The following is a 22,341-nucleotide window of genomic DNA, read 5'->3' as shown; positions in this document are numbered from 1 at the left end:
GTTTGATTGAGGGCAGAGGGAGATTGACGGCAGAGGGAGATTGAGGGCAGAGGGAGATTGAGGGCAGAGGGAGATTGAGATGAATGGGAGATTGAGGGCAGAGGGAGATTGAGAGGGGTGGAAGATTGAGGGTAGAGGTGGTTTGGGCAGAGGGAGGTTGAGGGCAGAGGGAGATTGAGAGGTGTGTGAGATTGAGTGCAGAGGGAGATTGAGGGCAGAGGGAGATTGAGGGCAGCAGGACATTGAGGGCAGAGGGAGATTGAGGGCAGAGGGTAATTGAGGGCAGCAGGAGATTGAGGGTCAACAGTGATTAAGGGCAGCAGGAGATTGAGGGCAGAGGGAGATTGAGGGCAGAGGGAGATTGTGGGCAGCAGGAGATTGAGGGCCGCAGGAGATTGAGGGTAGAGGGAGATTGAGGGCAGAGGGTGATTGAGGGCAGAGGGAGTTTGAGGGCAGCAGGTGATTGAGGGCAGAGGGAGATTGAGGGCAGCAGGAGATTGAGGGCAGCAGGAAATTGAGGGCAGAGGGAGATTGAGGGCAGAGGGAGATTGAGTGCAGAGGGAGATTGAGGGCAGAGGGAGATTGAGATGAATGGGAGATTGAGGGCAGAGGGAGATTGAGAGGAGTGGGAGATTGAGGGTATAGGGGGTTTTGGCAGAGGGAGGTTGAGGGCAGAGGGAGATTGAGAGGAGTGGGAGATTGAGGGCAGAGGGAGATTGAGGGCTACAGGAGATTGAGGGCAGAGGGAGATTGAGGGCCACAGGAGATTGTGGGCAGAGGGAGATTGAGGGCCACAGGAGATTGAGGGCAGAGGGAGATTGATGGTAGAGGGAGATTGAGGGCTGAGAGAGATTGAGGGCAGCAGGAGATTGAGGGCCACTGGAGATTGAGGGCAGAGGGAGATTGAGGGCAGAGGGAGATTGAGGGCAGCTGGAAATTGAGGGCCACAGGAGATTGAGGGCTGCAGGTGATTGAGGGCAGAGGGAGATTGAGGGCAGAGGGAGATTGAGGGCAGCAGGACATTGAGGGCAGAGGGAGATTGAGGGCAGAGGGTAATTGAGGGCAGCAGGAGATTGAGGGTCAACAGTGATTAAGGGCAGCAGGAGATTGAGGGCAGAGGGAGATTGAGGGCAGAGGGAGATTGTGGGCAGCAGGAGATTGAGGGCCGCAGGAGATTGAGGGTAGAGGGAGATTGAGGGCAGAGGGTGATTGAGGGCAGAGGGAGTTTGAGGGCAGCAGGTGATTGAGGGCAGAGGGAGATTGAGGGCAGCAGGAGATTGAGGGCAGCAGGAAATTGAGGGCAGAGGGAGATTGAGGGCAGAGGGAGATTGAGGGCAGAGGGAGATTGAGATGAATGGGAGATTGAGGGCAGAGGGAGATTGAGAGGAGTGGGAGATTGAGGGTATAGGGGGTTTTGGCAGAGGGAGGTTGAGGGCAGAGGGAGATTGAGAGGAGTGGGAGATTGAGGGCAGAGGGAGATTGAGGGCTACAGGAGATTGAGGGCAGAGGGAGATTGAGGGCCACAGGAGATTGTGGGCAGAGGGAGATTGAGGGCCACAGGAGATTGAGGGCAGAGGGAGATTGATGGTAGAGGGAGATTGAGGGCTGAGAGAGATTGAGGGCAGCAGGAGATTGAGGGCCACTGGAGATTGAGGGCAGAGGGAGATTGAGGGCAGAGGGAAATTGAGGGCAGCTGGAAATTGAGGGCCACAGGAGATTGAGGGCTGCAGGTGATTGAGGGCAGAGGGAGATTGAGGGCAGCCGGAGTTTGAGGGCAGAGGGAGATTGAGGGCAGCAGTAAATTGAGGGCAGAGGGAGGTTGAGGGCAGCAGGACATTGAGGGCTGAGAGAGAATGAGTGCAGCAGGAGATTGAGGGCTGCAGGAGTTTGAGGGCAGAGGGAGATTGAGGGCGACAGGAGATTCAGAGCAGAGGGAGATTGAGAGCAGCGGGAGATTGAGCGCATTGGGAGATTGAGGTCAGAGGGAGATTGAGAGCAGTGGGAGATTGGGACCAGTGGGAGATTGATAGCAGTGGGAGATTTAGAGCAGTGGGAGATTGAGAGCAGTGGGAGATTAAGAGCAGAGTGGGAGATAGTGAGCAGTGGGAGATTGAGAGCAGAGTGGGAGATTGGGAGATTGAGAGCATTGGGAGATTTAGAGCAGTGGGAGATTTAGAGCAGTGGGAGATTGAGAGCACAGTGGGAGATAGTGAGCAGTGGGAGATTGAGAGTAGAGTGGGAGATTGAGAGCATTGGGAGATTTAGAGCAGCGGGAGATTGAAAGCATTGGGAGATTGGGAGCAGTGAGAGATTGAAAGGAGAAGGAGATTGAGAGCAGAGTGGGAGATTGAGGGCAGCGGCAGTTTGAGGGGAGAGTGGGAGTTTGGGAGGAGAGTGGGAGATCAAGGGCTGTGGGAACCAGCTCAGACAGCAGTGAGTTTTTGAAACTCTCTTTCTAAAAAGGCTGTGGAAACAGAGTCTTTGAATATTTTTAAGGCAGAGCTAGATAGATTCTTAATTAACAAGGGGGTGAAAGGTTATTGGGTGTAGGGAGAAATGTGGGGTTGAGATTACAATCAGATCAGACATGATCTTATTGAATGGCAGAGCAGACTCGAGGGGCCGAATGGCCTACTCCTGCTCCTAATTCGTCTGTCCGTATGTATGTTCTTTTACTTTATGTTTGATGCTGCCTTTAACTTTTTTTGTTCACCACGGATGGTGGGTCCTACTCTTGGAATTTTTCTTTCTCGTTGAAATGTATCTATTCTGTGTACTATGATATCCCTTTCAATATGTGCCACTGTATCTCTATTCACCTATCCCTTAACCTTGTTTTCCAGTTCACTTTAGCGAGCTCTGCTTTCATGGCCTGAAAATTGCCCTTATTTAAGTTTAAGATACTTGTCTTGGACCCACTATTTTATTCCTCAAACTGAATGTAAAATTCAACCATATTATGATCGCTATTACCTAGGGGTGCCTTCACTGTGAGGTTATCAATTAATCCTATCTCGTTACACAATAGCGGGCCTAGCATATCCTACCCTCTAGTTGGCACAGATTGTGCTGTTCCAAGAAACTATCCTAAAAACTTTCTATGAACTCCTCACCTATACTTAAAACAGAAAATGTTGGAAAACTCAGCAGGCCTGGCAGCCTCTCTGAAGAAGAGTCATAAGGACTCAAAATGTTAACTCCGTTTCTCTCTCCTCAGGTGCTGCCAGACCTGCTGAGTTTTTCCACCATTTTCAGTTTTTATTTCAGATTTCCAGCATCCGCAGTATTTTGCTTTTATCCTCATCTATACTACCTTTGCCCATCTGATTTTTCCACTGTATAGATTAAAATCTCCCATGATTATTGCTATACTTTTCTGACAAGCCCCGATTATCTTTTCCTTTATACTCTGTCCTACCAAATGTTTACAATTAGGGGGCCTGTACACCACTACCACAAGTGACTTCTTGCTTTTATCATTTCTCATCTCAACGCAAACTGTTTCTACATCCTGTTTTCCTAAACTTAGATCGTCCCTCTATAAAGAGTTAATCCGATCATTAGTTAACAGAGCCAGCCCTCCACCCTTTCCTAGCTTCCTGTCCTTCCGAAATGTCATGTACCCTTCAATATTCGGGTCCCAATCTATGTCATCCTGTAGCCATGTCTCTGTAATGGGCATCGGATCGCATTTATTCATTTCGATTTGTGCTATCAGTTCATCTGTTTTGTTTCGAATACTGCGTGCATTCAGATATGGAGCCTTTAGTTTTGTCCTTTTATTAATTTTGCAACCTCTCACTTTATCTGTTGACTTACTCTTAAATTTGTACTCTCTGTCCCTACCTGTCATGGTCTGTTTATCATTTCCCATATTTGTGTCTTTCTTTCTCACCTTGTCTCTCCTCTTTGTTTTACCACATCTTCTCAAATTTGATCCCTTGCCCCCACTATTTAGTTTAAAACCCTCTCTACTTGCCTAGTTATGTGGCTCGCTAGAATACCAGACTGCCCTGACGGTTCAGATCCCACTTTCCCCACTACTGGTGGCAGTGCCCCATGAACCAGACCCCAATTCTCCCACACCATTCTCTGAGCCACGCATTCATTTCTCTAATCTTATTTATCCTCTGCCAGTTTGCATGTAGTTCAGGTAATAATCCAGAAATTATTGCCTTTGAGACTCTGCTTCTTAATTTGGTGCCTAGTTCCTCATGCTGACTATGCAGAACCCCCTTCCTTGTCTTGCCTATGTTGTTGGTACCTACATGGACCATGACAACTGGACCCTCCACCTCCCACTGTAACTTCCTCTCCAGCCTTGAGCAGATGTCCCGAACCCTGGCACTGGGTCTTCTAAACTCTCGCTCTTTACTGCCAAGAACAGTGTCAATCCCCCTCACTATACTGTTCCCTACCACCATTACATTCCTTTTTGCTTTCCTCATTTGAATAGCTTCCTGTACCACGGTGCTACCACAGTCTGCTTACCCACCCAGCAGCCCCCACTCTCATCTAAACAAGCTGAGAGAACCTCAAACTTGTTGGACAATTGCAGAGGCTTACACTCCTGTACTGCTGCCCCCTGGGTCCCTTTACCTGCCTCACTCACAGTCACACCCTCCTGTCCCTGACCATTGACCAAATCAGAAGACCCTATCCTAAGAGGTGTGACTGCCTCTTGGTATAAAGCATTCAGGTAACTTTCCCCTCCCTGATGTGTTGCAGTGTCTGCAGCTCAGCCTCCAGCTCAATGACTCTGAGACAATGTTCCTCAAACCGCAAACACTTAACTGCAGACGTGTTTGCTCTGGATCACAATGTTATCCAGGAACTTCCACATGCTGCAGCCTTGGCACATCACCTGTCCTGCCATCCTTAATGTGTTTTCATTAATTAACTAATTATTTTATCCAATTTATTTTCTTTTATGTATTTTATTAATCTTACCACAAATTCCTGTGCTATTTTAAGCCTTAGGAGTGGAATAGGCCTTAAACACTGACCAGATACTCACCAAACAGCTAACTTCTTCCCCTGTAGTAGAGCAAGAATAGAGCAAGAACCCATTCCTACTGGGTGAAAAAAATTAGAAAAAACAAAAAGATAGGAACACCTCCTTCCTTTGGTTGTCAGTGTACTTTTTAGCACATTGAGGATTTAGCTAATGTAACCCCACTATTTAAAAAGGGAGGCAGATAGAAAACAGGGAATCATAGACCAGTCAACCTGACGTCGTTGGTGGGGAAAATTCTAGAGTCCATTATAAAAGATTTAATAGCTGAGCACGTGGAAAACAGTGGCAGAATCGGACAGAATCAGCATGGATATATGAAAGGGAAATCATGCTTGACAAATCAACTGGAATTTTTCGAGGATGTAACTAGTAGAGTTGATGAGGGGCAGCCAGTGGATGTGGTTTATTTGGACTTTCAGAAGGCTTTCGGAAGGTCTTTTTCCGAATGGCAGGCAGTGACTAGTGGGGTACCGCAGGGATCGGTGCTGGGACCCCAGCTGTTCACAATATATATTAATGATTTAGATGAGGAAATTAAATATAATATCTCCAAATTTGCAGATGACACAAAGCTGGGTGGGAGGGTGAGCTGTGAGGAGGATGCAGAGATGCTTCAGTGTGATTTGGACAAGCTGAGTGAGTGGGCACATGCATGGCAGATGCAGTATAATGTGCATAAATGTGAGGTTATCCATTTTGGTAGCAAAAACAGGAAGGCAGATTATTATCTGAATGGCTATAAATTGAGTGAGGGAAATGTGCAATGAGACAAGGGTGTCCTCGTACACCAGTCGCTGAAGGTAAACATGCAGGTGCAGCAGGTGGTAAAGAAGGCAAATGGTATGTTGGCCTTCATAGCCAGAGGATTCGAGTACAGGAGCAGGGATGTTTTGCCACAGTTCTGTAGTGCGTTGGTGAGACCACATCTAGAGTACTGTGTACAGTTTTGATCTCCTTATTTAAGAAAGGATAGAAATGCATTAGAAGCAATTCAGAGAAGATCCGCTCGTCTGGTACCTGGGATATGGGTTACCTTACGAGGAAAGGTTGGACAGGCTGGGTCTATATCCATTGGAGTTTAGAAGAATGAAAGGCGATCTTATCGAAACATGTATGATCCTTTTACAATATTCATTCACGGGATGTGGGTGTCATTGGCTAAGCTGGCATTTATTGCCCATCCCTAATTGCCCTTGAGAAGGTGGTGGTGAGCCGCCATCTTGAATCATTGCTGTCCTGAGGGGACTTGACAGGGTGGACGCTGAAAGGATGTTTCCCTTTATTGGGGAGACATGAACTAGGGGACACATTTTAAAAATAAGGGGTTTTCCATTTAAGACAGAGATAAGAAGGAATCATTCCTCTCAGCAGGTTGTGAATCATTGGAACTCTCTCCCCCGGAGAGTGGTGGAGACAGGGTCAATGAATATGTTTAAGGCAAAGATAAATAGATTATTGACTAACAAGTGAGTCAAAGGTTATTGAGTGTAGGCAGAATGTGGAGTTGAGGTCACAATCAGATCAGCCATGACCTTATAGAATGGCGAGCAAGTTCGAGGGGCTGAATGGCCTCCTGCTCCTAATTTATATGTGCATATGTTTGTACCTTGGAGAGTTTGAGAAAGCTACAGAGATGGGGAGGAGTGAGGTCAATGGAGGGATTTGAAAGAAGGATGAAAATACTGAAATTGATGCATTTCTTAACCAGGAGCCAATATAGGTCAGAGAGCAGTGTGGTGATGGGTGCGATTGTGTTAGGACATGGGCAGCAGAGTTTTTCAGGGCCTCAATTTCACTGAGGATAGAAGATGGGAGGCTAGTCAGGACTGTGTTGGAATAATTGAGTCCAGAGGGAACATGGCATTGATGAAGGCTTCAACAGCAAATGAGCTGAGGCAGGGTAAGAGTTGAGATACTATGGAGGTAGAAATAGGTGGTCTTGTGATGATGTGGATATGTGAAAGGGAAATCATGTTTAAGATTTTGTGAAAGGGAAATCCTGTTTAAGAACTTATTGGAGTTCTTTGAGGAAGTAACGCGCTATGGATAATGGGGAACCAGTGGATGTACTGTACTTAGATTTCCAGAAGGCATTTGATAAAGTGCCACATCGGATGTTATTGTGTAAAATAAAAGCTCACGGTGTAAGGGGTAACATATTGGCATGGATAGAAGATTGGCTGGCTAACAGGAAGCAGAGAGTGAGCATAAATGGGTCTTTTTCAGGTTGGCAGGATGTAACGAGTGATGTGTCACACAGATCAGTGCTGGGACCTCAACTGTTTACACTTTATATAAATGACTCAGATGAAGGGATGGGTGGGATGGCTTCCAAATTTGCTGATGACACAAAGATAGGAAAGTAAGTTATGAAGAGGACACAAGGAGGCTACAAAAAGATATAGATAGGTTAAGTGAGTGGGCAAAGATCTGACAAATGGAGTATAGTGTAGGAAAATGTGAAATTGTCCATTTTGGCAGGAAGAATGAAAGAGAAGCTTATTATCAAAATAGTGAGAGATTGCAGAGCTCTGAGGTGCAGAGAGATGTGGGTGTCCGAGTGCATGAATCACAAAAGGTTAGTCTGCAGGTACAGCAGGTAATTAGGAAAGCTAATAGAATGTTTATTGTGAGGGGAATTGAATAAAAAAGTAGGGAGGTTATGCTTCAGTTGTACAGGGCACTAGTGAGACCACATCTGGAGTACTGTGTACAGTATTGGTCTCCTTATTTAAGGAAAGATGTAAACACATTGGAAGCAGTTCAGAGAAGGTTTACCAGACTAATACCTGGAATGGGCGTGTTGTCTTATGAGGAAAGGTCGGACAGATGAGGCTTGTATCAACTGGAGTTTAGAAGAGTAAGAGGGGACTTGATTGAAACATATAAGATCCTGAGGGGCCGTGACAGAATGGATGTGGAGAAGGTGTTTCCTTTTATGGAAGGATCTAGAACTAGGGGTCACTGTTTAAAAATAAGGAGTTTCCCATTTAAAACAGAGATGAGGTGAAATCTTTTCACTCAAAGAGCTGTGAGTCTTTGGAACTCTCTTCCTGGTGGAAGCAGAGTCTTTGAATATGTTTCTCAGACTTGCTGAGTTTTTCCAGAACTCTCTGTTTTTATTGCAAACAATCTAGCTCAACTTCAGATAGTTGTCAGGGAGCGGGATGGAATTGGTGGTCAGTGAAGATGAACAGAGGCTTCATTATTCCCTAATATCTAGTCGGAGGAAATTTCTACTCATTCAATTCTGCATATCACACAAGCAGTCAGGCAATTTAAAGACAGGGTGAGTTTGAGATGAGGCGAGGTGGAGTTGGTTGTTTTCAACCCACATATCGACAAGGAGCAATATGGAGATGATAAAAAGGAATCCCTGAGCTCTGGAATTTCCTCCATAAACTGCTCTGCCTTGCACATTCTCTCCTCTTTTAAGATATTTTTTTAAAACAAGCCTCTTGGAGCAAGTTTTTGTCATCCATTATGATTTCTCCTTATGTGTCAAATTTGGTTCGTTAACACTCTTGTGAAGCCGCATTGTCAGGGTTCAATACCTTACAGGCACTATATGAATGCATTTTGAAAGAGTTTCCTCCGTCCTTTCAGGTACAGACTTCCAGATCACAACTCGCTGTGTATTCCTTTAGGTCACTTCTGGCTTTTTTATGAATTACCTTAACATTGTATTCCTTGGTTTCCAACTTTTCTGCTACTCAAAATTTCTTTTCATTTACTCTACCAACACTGATCATAATATTAAACATCCCCACCAAATCTCACTTTAATCTTCACCGATATAAAGAGAACAGCTTCAGCTTCTCACAGCTCTGCATCTAGATCAAGTCTTTCATCACTGGTACCATTTCAGTAAGGTCCTCCTGCAAATTTTCTGAATCTTTGATTTTTTTTTCCTTAAGTGTTATGCCCAGAATTGAATCTAACACTCCATCTGAGAAAAAAACAAATACTTTATAATGTTTTAACATTATATCAATATCCCATTTCCCTCCAGTAAATCTACCAGCCTGACTGAATGGAGTGTGATTAATTCCATACCCCGTGGTTATTGCAGGTAGCATCACATTCTTCCACTTTGAAAACGCTCGGATCCTCACATCTTTGCCGGTAGCAGACCTGTGAAATTGAAAACAGAACAATAATGTCGTCACAGTGTCATTCGGCTTTAAAATGGGCCAGTAAGGGCCCGAGCGAATCTTAACTGGTTCAGAATCACAAATCAGGGTCAGGGCACAGTTATAGAAAAGCAGACTATTGCCGATGCTGTACACCTGAAATAAAACCAGGAAATGCTCAACATACTCAGAACAGGTCAGGCAGCATTGACAGAGAGAAATAGAGTTAACATTTGGGAATTGAGAACTGAACTGAATATATAGGATTCAGAGGGGGATTGAAAATGTAAATCAGAGAAGGAAAAATAGAGCTGCAAATGGTGCTGGAGAAATTGATGGGATTGAAGGCCGATAAATCCTCAGGGCCTGATAATCTACATCCCAGAGTACTTAAGGAAGTGGCCTTAGAAATGATGGATGCGTTGGTGGTCATCTTTTGAGATTCTATAGACTCTGGAACAGTTCCTATAGATTGGAGGGTAGCTAATGTAACCCCACTATTTAAAAAGGGAGGCAGAGAGAAAACAGGGAATTATAGACCAGTCAGCCTGACGTCGGTAGTGGGGGAAATTCTAGGGTCCATTATAAAAGATTTAATTGCTGAGCACTTGGAAAACAGTGGCAGAATCGGACAGAGTCAGCATGGATTTACAAAAGGGAAACCATGCTTGACAAATCTACTGGAATTTTGCGAGGATGTAACTAGTAGAGTTGATGAGGGGGAGCCAGTGGACGTAGTTTATTTGGACTTTCAGAAGGCTTTTGACAAAGTCCCACATAAGAGATTAGTGTGTAAAATTAAAGCTCATGAGATTGGGGGTAGTGTATTGAGATGGATAGAAAACTGGTTGGCAGACGGGAAACAGGTCTGCACTGGAGCTTTGAGCAGCAGTAGAGCGCTTAAGTTAGAGTTTTGTGACTGAGGGAGATCAGTGAGGAGGGAATGAGGTGATCCTTTGAGTACCTGGGTACGATCGGGAAAGTATTTACCACTTTTATCGCCTATAGTTTTTAAGGTCTTATTTTGTGGTTCATCGTTTATAAGGGCTATGTTCTGTAACAACGAGGAGCAGGGAAGAAGGGCCCTCGAGTAATTGATATTATTTGATATTAAGTACCTTCCAAAAGGTTTAATTTAATTTAAAGGGGTAAGTCATGGCAGGAGAGCTCAAAACCGTGATGTGCGGCTGCTGCTCTATGTGGGAAGCCGGGAACATTTCCAGTGCCCGGGGCCAGCATGTGTGTGGGAAGTGTCTCCAGATGCAGCTCCTGGAAGCCCGGGTTTTGGAGCTGGTGCGGCAGCTGAGGACACTGTGGAGCATCCGCGACGGGAGAGTATCGTGGATAGCACGTATAGAGAGGTGGTCACACCTCAGGCTAAGAGTCCACAGGCAGGAAGGGAATGGGTGACCACCAGGCAGGGCAAGAGGACTAGTCAGGCAGTGCAGGAATCTCCTGTGGCTGTTCCACTGCAAAACAGATATACCGCTTTGGATACTGTTGGGGGGAATGGCCTCTCAGGGGAAAGCAGCAACAGCCAAATTTGTTGCACCACAGTTGGCTCTGCTGCACAGGGGAGGAGTAAAAAGTGTGGGAATGCAGTAGTTGTAGGGGATTCAATTGTAAGGGGAATAGATAGGCATTTCTGTGGCTGCAAACGAGACTCCAGGATGGTATGTTGCCTCCATGGGGCTAGGGTCAAGGATGTCTCAGAGCGGCTAGAGGGCATTCTGAAGGGGGAGGGTGAACAGCCAGTGGTCATGGTACAAATTGGTACAAACAACATAGGTAAAAAAAGGGATGAGGTCCTAAAAGCAGAATATAAGGAGTTAGGAAGTAAGTTGAAAAGTAGTGATCTCAGGATTATTACCAGTGCCATGTGCCAGTCAGAGTAGAAATAGCAGGATATATCAGATGAATACGTGGCTGAAGAGATAGTGTGAAGGAGAGGGTTTCAGATTCCTGGGGCATTGGGACCGGTTCTGGGGGAGGTGGGACCAGTACAAACTGGACAGGTTACACTTGGGCAGGACTGGGACTGATGTCCGAGGGGGAATATTTGCTAGAGTGGTTGGGGAGGGTTTAAACTAAGGTGGCTGGGGGATGGGAACCTATGCAAGTAGTCAGAGGAGGGGGAATCAAGGACAAGAACATAAGACAGAAAGTGGAATAAGAAAAGTGATAGTCAGAGAAATCAAGGGCAAGATTCAAACAGGGCCTCAGTGAAAAATAGTGGGAACGGGACAAGTAATGTTAAAAAGACAAGCCTTAAGGCTTTGTGCCTTAACACGAGGAGCATTCGCAATAAAGTGGATGAATTAACCACGCAAATAGATGTAAACAGTTATGATATAGTCGGGATTACGGAGACATGGCTGCAGGGTGACCAGGGATGGGAACTGAACATCCAGGGGTATTCAGTATTTAGGAAGGACAGACAAAAAGGAAAAGGCGGTGGAGTTGCATTGCTGGTTAAAGAGGAACTTAACGCAATAGTGAGGAAAGATATCAGGTCCAACGATGTGGAATCTGTATGAGAAACACCAAGGGGCAAAAAACGTTAGTGGGGGTTGTATATAGACCCTCAAACTGTAGTTGTGATGTTGGGAATGGCATTAAACAGGAAATTAGAAACACATGCAATAAAGGAACATCTGTAATTTTGGATGACTTTAATCTGCACAGAGATTGGGCAAATCAAATTCGTAGAGGAGGAATTCCTGGAGTGTATACAGGATGTTTTACTGGACCAAAACATTGAGGAACCAACTGGAGAACAGGCCATCCTAGGCTGGGTATTGTGTAATGAGAAAGGAATAATTGGCAATCTAGTTGTGTGAGGCCCCTTGTGGAGTGACCATAATATGCTAGAATTCTTCATCAAGATGGAGAGTGATGTAGTTGATTGTGAGACTAGGGTCCTGAGTCTTAATAAAGGAAACTACGATAGTATGAGACGCGAGTTGGCTATGATGGATTGGGAAATATTACTTAAAGGAATGACGGTGGATAGGCGATGGCAAACATTCAAAGAGTACATGGGTGAACTGCAACAATGGTTTATTCCTGTCTGGCGCGAAAGTAAAATAGGAAAGGTGGCCAAACCATGGCTGACAAGGGAAATTAGAGATAGTATTAGATCCAAGGAAGAGGCATACAAATTGGCCAGAAAAAACAACAGACCTGAGGATTGGGAGCAGTTCGGCAAAGGAGGACCAAGAGATTGATTAAGAAGGGGAAAATAGAGTATGAGAGTAAGCTTGCAGGGAACATAAAAACTGACTATAAAAGTTTCTATAGGTATGTGAAGAGAAAAAGATTGGTGAAGACAAATGTAGGTCCCTTGCAGTCAGAAACAGGGGCATTTATAATGGGGAACAAAGAAATGGCTGACCAACTAAATACATACTTTGGTTCTGTCTTCACAAAGGAGGACACAAATAACATACCAGAAATGTTGGGGAACACAGGGTTTAGTGAGAGAGAGGAACTGAAAGACATCAGTATTAGTAGGGAAATGGTGTTGGAGACATTGATGGGATTGAAGGCCGATAAATCCCCGGAGCCTGATAATCTACATTCCAGAGTACTTAAGGGAGTGGCCCTAGAAATAGTGGATGCATTGGTGGTCATTTTAGGAGATTCTATAGACTCTGGAACAGTTTCTACAGATTGGAGGGTAGCTAATGTAACCCCACTATTTAAAAAGGGAGGTAGAGAGAAAACAGGGAATTATAGACCAGTCAGCCTGACGTCGGCAGTGGGGAAAATTCTAGAGTCCATTATAAAAGATTTAATAGCTGAGCACGTGGAAAACAGTGGCAGAATCGGACAGAGTCAGCATGGATTTACGAAAGGGAAATCCTGCTTGACAAATCTACTGGAATTTTTCGAGGATGTAACTAGTAGAGTTGATGAGGGGGAGCCAGTGGATGTGGTTTATTTGGAGTTCCAGAAGACTTTCAACAAAGTCCCACATAAGAGATTAGCGTGTAAAATTAAAGCGCATGGGATTGGGGGTAGTGTATTGAGATGGATAGAAAACTGGTTGGCAGACAGGAAACAAAGAGTAGGAATAAACGGGTCTTTTTCCGAATGGCAGGCAGTGACTAGTGGGGGTACCGCAGGGATCGGTGCTGGGACCCCAGTTATTCACAATATATATTAACGATTTAGATGAGGGAACTAAATGTAATATCTCCAAATTTGCAGATGACACAAAGCTGGGTGGGAGGGTGAGCTGTGAGGAGGATGCAGAGGTGCTTCAGTGTGATTTGGGCAAACTGAGTGAGTGGGCAAATGCATGGCAGATGCAGTATAATGTGGATAAATGTGAGGTTATCCATTTTAGTAGAAAAACAGGAAGGCAAGTTATTATCTGAATGGCTATAAATTGAGAGAGGGGAATGTGCAACGAGACCTGGGTGTCCTTGTACACCAGTTGCTGAAGGTAAGCATGCAGGTGCAGCAGGCGGTAAAGAAGGCAAATGTATGTTGGCCTTCATAGCGAGAGGATTCGAGTACAGGAGCAGGGATGTCTTGCTGCAATTGTACAGGGCCTTGGTGAGACCACATCTGGAATATTGTGTGCAGTTTTGGTCTCCTTACCTGAGGAAGGATGTACTTGCTATAGAGGGACTGCAGCGAAGGTTTACCCGACTGATTCCTGGGATGGCAGGACTGACATATGAGGAGAGATTGAGTGGATTAGGATTATATTTGCTGGAGTTCAGAAGAATGAGGGGGGATCTCATAGAAACCTATAAAATTCTAACAGGACTAGACAGGGTAGATGCAGGAAGGATGTTCCCGATGGTGGGGGAATCCAGAACCAGTGGTCACAGTCTGAGGATATGGGGTAGACAATTTAGGACTGAGATGAGGAGAAATCTCTTCACCCAGAGAGTGGTGAGCCTGTGGAATTCGTTAGCACAGAAAGTAGTTGAGGCCAAAACATTGTATGTTTTGAAGAAGGAGTTAGATATAGCTCTTGGGGCGAAAGGGATCAAAGGATATGGGGAGAAAGTGGGAGCAGGCTATTGAGTTGGATGATCAGCCATGATCATAATGAATGGCGGAGCAGGCTCGAAGGGCCGAATGGCCTACTCCTGCTCCTAGTTTCTATGTTTCTATAATTCCACCGAGCGGGTGAGGACTGGCGGAGGGCCGGCTCAGGCGGCGATTCTCAGCTGCTTTGAGCAGGAGGCCCTAGATTTGGAGAGGCGCCATGCACCCAGGTCCACCGGTGTCGGTAAAGCTGGGGTGCCACGGGCAGGTATTTTAGCCCAGCAGTGAGGTCACCATTGTTCTCCCAACAGGCATAGCTGTGCTGAATGTTCAGTGATTGAAGTTTGCAACATGGAAGGATGGGCGCATAATGATCCGGGGGACAGGGATGCCCATTGACATTGTCTCCACGTTAACTGATCCAATGTCCTTGTTCTTCCTTTCAGCATCAGCGGAGCAGGGCCGGGAGGAGGAGCAGCAGAGGCCGCCCTCACACCTGAAGGCCCTGGAGTCTCACCAGCGTCACACTATCTGTGCCAGGCAGGCACCAGCGCAGATACTAGCACCTTGGTGTGAATTCAGACATCGGCTAGTGTCCCAGGGCACAGTGGTGAGGGCACTTCATAGTCACTGGAGGAGCTGGCGGAGACAGAGAGTGCCCATGGCGCCAGCAGTCGGAGGACTGCAGGGGACCAGGCACATGCTCAGTTGGTACCTGATGATGTCCCTCTGGAGTCGTCCACGATGCAGCAAATGCAGGAAATGCGGCCGGGTGTGCGGGAGCGTCTGGGGGTGATATGCTTGGCTTGGTGTCCGTGGTGAAGGAGTCTACCCGGACTATCGCTGAAACAATGAGCCACATGGCTGAGTGCCATGCGTCCTCCATGGAGAGGGTGACGACTCTCGTGGAGAGGCTCCTCCAGGAGACCCATCAGGGCTTCCTGGGGATGCGCTCTCACCTCAGCTGGTCAGTGCCAGTGTGGGAGATGGTCTGGGCACCAAGTTTCCCAGCTCGGTGCCCATCCATCCACGGTGAGCTGGGAGGTCCGAAGCAACCTCACGTCGGTGCAGCAGCTGCCTGTCGTCTCTGCGGGCTCCTCTCAGGGCGCTCCGGGTGAGGGCGGCAGCTCCTCCGCCCCTCTCCCACTGACCATTGCATCCGGTGAGGCTGCGACGATTGGGGAGGTGCCAGCTGTGGAACTGGCTGCTCCCTCCCAGGCAGGGCCAGCACAGGCTCCACGGGTCAGAGGACGACCGCCAAGGTCATCGAGGCCAACAGGACAGCAGAGTGAGCAGGCTGTCTCAGGTGCCACTCCCAGCGACGGGGGAGCACCTAGACGTAGCACCCGGAAACATAAACATAAGGCACCTTAGGCACACCACGGGTTTCTCACTGGTGCTTTTGTGTTGGCCCAAGATGAGGTGTTTATGAATTGGTGTGATGTTTAACACCTTTGTCATTTTGTTTTCTTTAGTTCCTTTTGTTACAATATCAAATTCAGACATGTCACCATGGCTGCGGCTGCCTCTTTTCTTCTGCAGGTGGATGGTTACCCATGATGTTATGAGTGAGTTGTGTCACATTGAGCTTTATTGACAGGGCCCTTAGTTAATGTTCCTATCCAGGCAGATTTAGCACTCAGGTATCGAGTATGGAGCCTGCAGCCCAGGCTGGAGGTCCAAATGTGGTGGGCTAGCTGAAGGTTCTTTGGATTAAAGCCTCCCGGGTGTCCCTGCCTCCCTGGAGGATGCCCAGGTCAGCATCTACCCCATCAGCATTTCCCTGTGTGTGCTCATCCTCGGACTCACTGCTGGACTCATCGTGTGCAGCCCGAGCATCTGCATTGACATCTTCATCGTCCACTGCGTCCCCACTTTCCAGCACAAGATTGTGGAGAGCGCAGCATGCAACCACTATCAGCGACAGACGATCTGGGGGGTACTGGAGTGCGCCCCCTGAGCGTTCCAGGCATCGGAAGCGCATTTTGAGAAGACCGATGGTTCTCTCCACCACAGCCCTTGTGGAGCCCTGGCTCCTATTGTACCTCTGATCGGCCTCTGTTCTTGGATGGTGGAGAGGCGTCAAGAGCCACCTTCTGAGGGGATAGACCTTGTCACCCAGCAGCCATCCATCCAGCTGGGCTGGAGCACTGAAGAGCCCCGGTACCTGGGAGTGTCTGAGGATGTAGGCGTCGTGGGAGCTGCCTGGGTACCTTGCACAGACTTGTAGAATCTGCAACCTGTGATCACACACTCTCTGAACGTTCATGGAGTGGAAGCCCTTCCTGTTGACAAAGGCACCGGGTTCACCTGCTGGCGCCTTGATGGCCACATGTGTACAGTCTATAGCACCCTGGACACAGGGGAAGCCAGCAATGGCCGCGAAGCCTCTGGCTCGCTCTGTCTGGCTGGCCTGGTCCCAACGGAAGTGGATGAAGGTCAATCCCCATCTGAACAGAGCATCTGTAACCTGCTTGACACAAGTGTGGACAGCTGATTAGGAGACACTGCAAAGATCACCCACCGAGCCCTAGAAGGAACCAGAGGCATAGAAGTTGAGGGCAACTGTGACCTTCAGAGCCACTGGCATGGGGTGTCCATCCACACAGTTAGGGGAGATCTCAGGGCCTATTATCTGACAGATATAGTTGACTGTTTCCCTTGACAGTCAGAGCCTCCTTCGGCACTGCACCTCAGTTATATTGAGGTAGCTGCTTCGCCGCCTGTATACCCTGTATATGCAGCAGGATAGTGGCATCTTCTACGGCCCCTTCCACCTTGGACAACCTCTTGGCTCTGCGCCCCTTGTGCCTGCACCTCTCCTCCCAAAGGTGGCTCCCCTGGAGGCTGAATGTGTATTCCTGACCTCCTCCCCCTTCTAGCCCCTTGCTTCCTCAGAGGAGGTTCCTCCAGTGGAGAGTTCAGCTCCCATTCCCAGGCTAAGGGAAGGCTTCCTGAAACCTTCAGGCCCAGAAATGATTCCTCACTGCGGAGTGCTGACCTGAAGGTTGTGAGTCCAGACCAAGCAGCTGTTATGAAATTATGAAATATTGCAGATCACACAGGAAAGTATCAGTAACTTTGAAACATCAATATTTGACAGAGCACACTCACGACCCCACTGAGCCCTCTTATCCCGCCCGTGGATGAGGTTTATACAAATGTGTCCTACCCGCCTGCCCGTTGCACCCGTGCGCCGACCCGAAGATTGCACGGGCCCCAAAAAATCACCGTCAATTGGTGCCTCAAGGGCCTTAAGTGGCCCGTTAATTAATGGTGGGTGCACATCGGAGATCATCGCGCGTGCACCCAGTGAAATATCTTGATGGCACGCGGTGACGTCAGGACACTCGCCTTTTATGCGTCGGCGTGCGGGTCACGCCAATGGGAAAATTCTGCCAAAAGTCACATAAGGAACATAAGAACTAGGAGCAGGAGTCGGCAATTCAGCCCCTTGAACCTGCCCCGCCATTCATTACGATCATGGCTGATCTCATTTCCGCCTCAACTCCAATTTCCCGCCCTCTCCCCATAACCTTTCAACCTGTTACTAATTAAAAATCTGTCTATCTCCTCCTTAAATTTATTCAGCGCCCGCATTCACTGCACTCTGAGGTAGTGAATTCCACAGATTCACGACCCTTTGAGAAAAGTAATTTCTCCTCATCTCTGATTTAAATCTACCACCCCTTAGCCTAAAACTATGGCCTCTCATTCTAGAATGCCCCACAAGGGGAAACATCCGTTCCACGTCTTCTTTATCGATCCCCTTTAGCATCTTATATACCTCAATTAGATCTCCTCTCATCCTTCTAAACTGTAGCGAGTATAGGCCTAAACTGCTCAACCTCTCCTCACAGGACAAGCCCCGGATCTCTGGAATCAATCTAGTGAACCTCCTCTGAACCGCCTCCAATGCAATTATATCCTTCTTCAAGTAAGGAGACTAAAACTGTGCACAGTACACCAGGTGCGGTCTCACCAATGCCTTGTACAGTTGCAACAACACTTCCCTATTTTTATACTCTATTCCTTTAACAATAAATGCCAAAATTCCATTAGCCTTCCTTATTACCTGCTGTACCTGCATACTAGCTTTCAGCGATTCATGCATGAGGTCACCCAGATCCCTCTGCACTGAAGCATTCTGAAGTTTCTCTCCATTTAAATAATAAGTCGCTTTTTTATTCTTCCGACCAAAATGGATAACCTCACACTTATCCACGTTAAATTCCATCTGCCAAATTTTGGCCCATTCACCTAACCTGTCCATAGCAATTTGTAAATTTCTTATTTATTCATTGGAAATTACTTTCCGGCCTATTTTGGTGTCATCTGCGAATTTAGCTATAGTACCTTCTATCCCTGAATCCAAGTCATCAATATGGATTGTAAATAGCTGGGTCACAGCCAGGAATCCAAGTTATAACGCTCTTCCCAGAAAACAAAAGCTTAGTTTCATTGTTTTTAAAACTATTTCGTCACAGGGAAATGGGCTAAGGAATGGGCATCCTGGACTGCTCCTCAAAAGGGAGAAGAAAGTAAATGGAAGCATGAAGTGGAGTTGATGGGAAAACAGAAGAGAAAAAGGTGAAAGGTGAAACTGATGGGGAGCAGGCAGGGGAAGCAGAAGGGAGGAGAAAATAGAAAGTGAAGGAGAGGGAAGGGGGAATTGAATGGGGAGGAGAAAATAAACTGGGAAGGGGAAAAGTGAAGGAAAGTGGGAAATAGGAAATTAATGTTGCTGCAATATGCCTTTAAGGGATTGCATTATGACATCAGTAGAAGGAAGTGTGTCATGCGATTCAGCTTCAACTTCACTTGGGCCCAGAGCAGAGCACAGAACACACAACTCTGCAGCCCTTTTCTGTCTGTGTATATCTGTTCAGGCATTCCTAAATTTAACAAATGAACCCATGACGTGTTTGCACAATCCTATATAAGTGATTGGTGCCTTTATATAATTATAAAACCAGAACAATTGGCATTGAAGATGAGGGAGCAGGGGCAGAAATTGAATGTATAGAATAGGGGACTGGGTGAGGAGCATTACTGAAGAGAATATGTCTTTAACTGTGGACAGGTGAGGGAGAGTACAGAATGAAACACTGGGAAAGAAAATGTATGAACTTGAATCGGGAGAGTGGAACAGTAACAATTACTTTCATGTTCACATTGTTTAAGACTGATTATGAATTGATTACCAGCTTGTCAGAGCACTTTGTTCCATCATGAATCAGGTAGTCAGAGTAGGCATCATCATAAGAAGGGTATAGTTTCCTGCAACCAGGCAGAAAGATACCGCCCTCCACTCGTCCTCCCATCACTGAAACAGGCCGATCTGTAAGACACTGGATTCTTCCACAAACTACTTGCCTGTAGGGGAGAGACAAGAAAATTAGAACTTCCAGATTCACAATTTAAGGAGGTCACCATTGCTACAAGGTGGGTCAGTGTCAGTCTGTGTGGGGGATTATCTCTGGATTTACATGAAGGGAGAGTTGGCAGCAGAAGCAGACCAAAGAACAACTGGGAGCAGAAGGGAGAGGATAAATTGAAGACCAGCCTAACCGCCTGACCCAGAAGAGAGAGAGAGGGAGTCGTGCACCAAGCAGTGGCCCGCAGCGGAGTCTGGAACAGTAATGACCCGGGACAGAGTCAGGAACAGGAATGGCCCGGGACAGAGTCAGGAACAGGAATGACCCGGGACAGAGTCAGGAACAGGAATGGCCCGGGACAGAGTTAGGAACAGGAATGGCCCAGGGACAGAGTCAGGAACAGGAATGACCCGGGACAGAGTCAGGAACAGGAATGGCCCGGGACAGAGTTAGGAACAGGAATGGCCCAGGGACAGAGTCAGGAACAGGAATGGCCCGGGACAGAGTCAGGAACAGGAATGACCCGGGACAGAGTCAGGAACAGGAATGGCCCGGGACAGAGTCAGGAACAGGAATGACCCGGGACAGAGTCAGGAACAGGAATGGCCCAGGGACAGAGTCAGGAACAGGAATGGCCCGGGACAGAGTCAGGAACAGAAATGGCCCGGGACAGAGTCAGGAACAGGAATGGCCCGGGACAGAGTCAGGAACAGGAATGACCATGGACAGAGTCAGGAACAGGAACGGCCCAGGGTGGAGTCAGGAACAGGAATGATCCGGGACGGAGTCAGGAACAGGAATGGCCCAGGACGGAGTCAGGAACAGGAATGACCCGGGACAGAGTCAGGAACAGGAATGGCCCGGGACAGAGTCAGGAACAGGAATGACCCGGGACAGAGTCAAGAACAGGAATGGCCCAGGGACAGAGTCAGGAACAGGAATGGAGTGAGAAGCAGTAACAGACTAGAATTGATAGGGAGCATGGGCACACTAGGACAGAGCAGTTAATGAATTGGAAACAGGAATGGGCTTGGTTGGAGTTGAGAGCAGGAACAGGGTCGGGCGCAGGAAGAGACAAGTGCGGAATCGGGAAGAATGGACTGGGATGGGGTTTGAGAGCAGGAATGGGATCGGGAGATGCAGTGTATTTGGACAAGTGAAAGAAACGAGCAATCCATTAAATCCCTGAATGGCCATTAATATATTAATAATAAAGGTATTTGTTTGTATCTGTTAAGTGAGTTAATCAAAGAAATAAAAGCAAGTTCCTGCAGTTTGGATCTTTGTAGTGCAGTTTCTGTTCCATGTGGGAACTCCAGGTCACATCTCGTGTCCGGAACGATGGTATCTGCAGGAAGTATCATCAGATGCGCAGCTCGAGCTCTGGGTTTTCGATAATTATCAGAAGCTGGAGTCATTGTGGTGCATCCATGACGCTGAGAGCTTGATGGATAGCACGTTTACAGATATGGTCACATCTCAGGTTAAAGGAATGCAAGCAGAGAGGGTATGGGCAGGCAGTCAGGAAGGACTAGAGACAAAATGCAGGAGTCTGCTGAGAGCAACTTCCTCTCAATCAGGACATATCTGAATACCAGTGAAAGCAACTATCCCTCTGAGATGTACAACAAGAGCCAATTCTATGGCATCCAGACTGGTTCAGCTGTTCGGAAGAGCGGGGTTTGGAAATAAATCGTGAGAGAAGTTTCAATAGTTAGGGGAAAGGTAGGAGCTTCTTGTGCTGCAGGTGTGAATCCAGGATGGTACGTCACCTCCCTGGGGCCAGGTTCAAGATGTCACTGAATGGCTGCAGAGCATCCTGAGGAGAAAGGGTTAACAGCTAGTGATCATGGACATTATTGGTACTAACAACAAAAACATAAATAGAGTCATGCTTCTGCAGTCAGAATTCAGGGAGTTAGGAAAGAAATCAGCAAGGAAGATCTCAAAAATAATAATCTTCACATCATGTGGAAGTTCATTCCAGGTCCTAACCATTTGCTGCATAAACAAAAAAAACTTTTCCACTTGTCACCATTACTTCTTTTTCCAATCACATTCAATCTGTGCCCTCGGGTTCTCAATCCTTCCACCAATGTGGACTGTTTCTCCCTATCTATTCTATCCCTCTATCAAATCTCATTTCAACATTCCCTTCTCCAAGGAGAACAGTCCCAACTTCTGTAACCTGCCTACACAAGTAATGTTTCTCATCCCTGGAACCATTCTTATCTTTTGCACTGATGTGCTGGGCTCCCCCATCATTGAGGATGAGGATACTTGTGGAGCCTCCTCCTCCAGTGAGTTGTTTAATTGTCCACCACCATTCACAACTAGTTGTCATGCCCTAGCTAAACTGGAGTCAATGGGAATCAGGGGGAAAACTCTCCGCTGGTTGGAGTGATACCTAGCACAAAGGAAGATGGTTGTGGTTGTTGGAGGTCAGTCATCTCAGCTCCAGGATATCACTGCAGGAGTTCGTCAGGGTAGTGTCCTCAGCCCAACCATCTTCAGCTGCTTCATCAATGACCTTCCTTCCATTATAAGCTCAGAAGTGGGGATGTTCGCTGATGATTGCACAATGTTCAACACCATTCACAACTCCTCAGATACTGAAGCAGTTCATGTCCAAATGCAGCAAGACCTGGGCAATATCCGGGTTTGGGGTGACAAGTGGCAAGTAAGATTTGTGCCACACAAGTGTCAGGCAATGACCATCTCCAACAAGAGAGAATTCCAAGGGCAACTCCCTCCCAACTGTACACCACTGTGCCGCACCTCTGGGACAGGACATACCCAGGGATGG

General features: G+C 47.1%; 1 protein-coding gene across 1 annotated transcript in view; it reads right to left on the bottom strand.

Annotated features, from left to right (window-relative positions):
- Positions 1-8,927: 8,927 nt before the first annotated feature.
- Positions 8,928-22,341, bottom strand: part of LOC144680030 (disintegrin and metalloproteinase domain-containing protein 19-like) — a 73,440-nt gene continuing 60,026 nt past the window's right edge. The window contains exons 5-6 of the mRNA XM_078541171.1: positions 19,362-19,533; positions 8,928-9,151 (exon numbers count right to left, since the gene is read on the bottom strand). Coding sequence (XP_078397297.1) covers positions 9,062-9,151; positions 19,362-19,533 — 262 coding nt within the window. The 3' untranslated portion in view covers positions 8,928-9,061. The remainder of the gene's footprint in view (positions 9,152-19,361; positions 19,534-22,341) is intronic.

Source organism: Cetorhinus maximus, chromosome 1 (genome assembly GCF_964194155.1).
Source record: "Cetorhinus maximus chromosome 1, sCetMax3.hap1.1, whole genome shotgun sequence".
NCBI classification, from domain to species: Eukaryota; Metazoa; Chordata; class Chondrichthyes; order Lamniformes; family Cetorhinidae; genus Cetorhinus; species Cetorhinus maximus.
This window is presented reverse-complemented; position numbering and strand designations above follow the sequence as displayed.